Below are 2,500 nucleotides of genomic sequence, written 5' to 3'. Positions count from 1 at the left end.
TTTATTTTATTTATTTGTCACTTGACAATTATTGTTAAATGTGTGCCTGCATAACTTTTATAAGATTTATTTTCTTTTGTTTGATATAATTTATTTATTTTATTTAGTTCGATTTAGTATTTTTATTTAATTACCATTAGGCTGTTGACGTGGAGCCGGTCCAGCGAGTGTGTGATGCGTTTGCTATTCCAGAGGAAAAACACATTTTACATTTTCACATCATTTTTGTTTTTTTCAGTCCATCATATAGTTATGCTGTGTATGGACTAAACATGCTTTTCAAATAAATCAAATGTTTAAACACTCAAGCTTTGTTTTCATAATTTTTTTTAAGCTTTGTTAAATGTATATTTGTAATCATTTGACACAACAAAACAAATGGATAAAGTATCATTTTAACTTTTAAAAAACTATTAATATTTCTTAATAGTAGGCCTAGCTAGTATATTGTATTTTGTTAATAGGACAAAACATAATTTGTATCTTTTATAATATTTTATATATATATATATATATATATATATATAAAATATATATTTTCCATTAAATCGTTTAATAAGATTCTTAATAATAACGTTGTTTTAAACTTTGAAACGCAGAGTAGCACAACGCCTGGCTCCGCCCACTTCCGGCATCAGACGCTGGCGCTCTCACGCGGTGTGACGTATGATTCTGCGGTATCTTGTTTGATTGACACCGACTCTGTCCTGTGATTGGCACCAACCTTCATGCAGGTGTGTGTGTCTGATGATGCGCTCTCTTCTGTCCATGTCACCCTGAGGAATCAACACATCTGATCATCTGGTCAGTTATGAATATCGATCCATAACTGTATTCTTAACTGTAAATGAATGAAGCAGAATCACTCACTCACCATCATCATCATCATCATGTGAAGATCTTCATCACGGACTCAAGCTCCTACACACACACACACACACACACACACACACACACACAGCTCATATTCTCAGCGATATTTCATATTCTCGTGCTACACGTGTGACATCACTAACTGACCATGCCTGAGTTTATACGCCCGTGTCATGATCAGATGATGTAATACGTGATGATGTCACTCGTGAGCGATGAGTCTGCACTGCAAACATGGGTTTTGATTTAAAGGTACAATATGTAAGACTTTTACATCAAAATATCCGAAAACCACTTGCACAGTGTTATATATTTCTTTCAATTGTGTACTTACATTATCCTAAATGTTTCCAAGAATTCGTAAAATTCAAAGAAATTCACTTTAATAAACTATTTGGTCCGTGTTTCTTCAGCCAATTTAAAGTCTTTTTCTGTATCGTTTATGTCCACACGGCTAAATATAGTGTGAATATCTTTATGGTTTCCTGTTGCCTCCTGCTACTTCCTGTTTGTCAGATCCACAGCTGATCATCAAACACGTCCACGCTGATCTGAGAACAGCTTCGATTAAACAAACGCACATACATTCACGTCAAATTCAGTCATGTTTAGAAGCGGTATTAAAATCAAAGTTCAAATGTAGCCTATCTTTTTATATATAACTGGCACCAACATATGTTTATTATATTAGATCTCTGAAACTACATGCATGCTTAAAGTGAATTCTTCTGTCATCACTTACAATTCATCATTTATTTGTATTTTTTGTGTATTCGTGTCATTTCATTGTGTCATGTGACCTACAAAACCCAAGCTCTTTTACATTACAGCTCGAATCTCTTCACAATCGTTATTTAGCAAATGATTAGCAAATAATGTGTCTATGATGAATACTTTCATAGAAATTGGTGATTCTATGCAGCATATAATTCAACAAATGCAAATATTATATTAATAGGCCTATATCAAATCAACAATGAATTTGTTGTAAGCTATAGCGTCTCTCAACTAATCAGGATGTTGTTGAAAAAAGAAGTAGAAGCTGATTACCTGGAAGAGCAAATACTCTTTAGTTCGCGGTGAACGCTGTAATATAGCCTGACCCTTATATACTGTCTATGAGTAATACACTGGAACGGTCCTGACGCGATGCTTTCTCGGAAGTTGCGCATGCGCGTTTAATACAAAGCGCAAATAGCGCGGTAAACTACAGCGGTCGTGTAATGGCGGCGACGCGTCCAGCATCCATTAAAGTAGGTTTAGTTCGCTTTGCTTTTACTGTAGACACGGTGTTTATTAATTATTGTTGCAATTAGCCATCACGACTTATAAAAATATCAAAAATATCCTTATAAAAATATCTTGTCTCCTAATCCAACGTCAGATTTCAAGTTGACTAAATCACATTATAAATCAGCAAACACTAAGTTTAAACTTTTCTTTTTACATATCGTTCCCATCATAATAGAGCCGTTTACACTGGTAGCTATTAATTTACAGTGTGAAAAATATGAAAGAAGACATACTTTTTAACTGAAGAGTAAATCTGAGGCTGGCTGTTTAGAGGCCCAAACAGAAACATCTGTACTTTAGTCAGTATCTTATTTCATTCTTACTGTGATCAACA

The 2,500-nt window shown here is 34.2% G+C and overlaps 1 protein-coding gene and 1 long non-coding RNA gene across 6 annotated transcripts in view; one reads left to right on the top strand and one right to left on the bottom strand.

Annotated features, from left to right (window-relative positions):
• Window positions 1–2,500, bottom strand: part of clnk (cytokine dependent hematopoietic cell linker) — a 19,560-nt gene that overhangs the window by 15,708 nt on the left and 1,352 nt on the right. The window contains exons 1-3 of one of the 5 annotated variants that reach the window (XM_079630242.1): window positions 1,924–2,500; window positions 875–921; window positions 725–776 (exon numbers count right to left, since the gene is read on the bottom strand). The exon at window positions 1,924–2,500 is cut by the window's right edge and continues 1,069 nt beyond it. In XM_079630242.1, coding sequence (XP_079486368.1) covers window positions 725–776; window positions 875–892 — 70 coding nt within the window. In that variant the 5' untranslated portion in view covers window positions 893–921; window positions 1,924–2,500. Of the gene's footprint in view, window positions 1–724; window positions 778–874; window positions 922–1,207; window positions 1,881–1,923 lie in introns of those variants that run through there. The other 4 variants (XM_079630246.1, XM_079630245.1, XM_079630243.1 and 1 more) reach the window with 4 other exon arrangements.
• Window positions 2,071–2,500, top strand: part of LOC307007860 — a 14,098-nt gene continuing 13,668 nt past the window's right edge. The window contains exon 1 of the long non-coding RNA XR_013799703.1: window positions 2,071–2,126. This is a non-coding gene — a long non-coding RNA (uncharacterized lncRNA). The remainder of the gene's footprint in view (window positions 2,127–2,500) is intronic.

This window comes from Phoxinus phoxinus, assembly GCF_949152265.1.
Source record: "Phoxinus phoxinus genome assembly, chromosome: 12".
Taxonomy (NCBI): Eukaryota; Metazoa; Chordata; class Actinopteri; order Cypriniformes; family Leuciscidae; genus Phoxinus; species Phoxinus phoxinus.
Note: the sequence above shows the minus strand (reverse complement) of the source record. Positions and strands in the feature narration are given on the sequence as shown.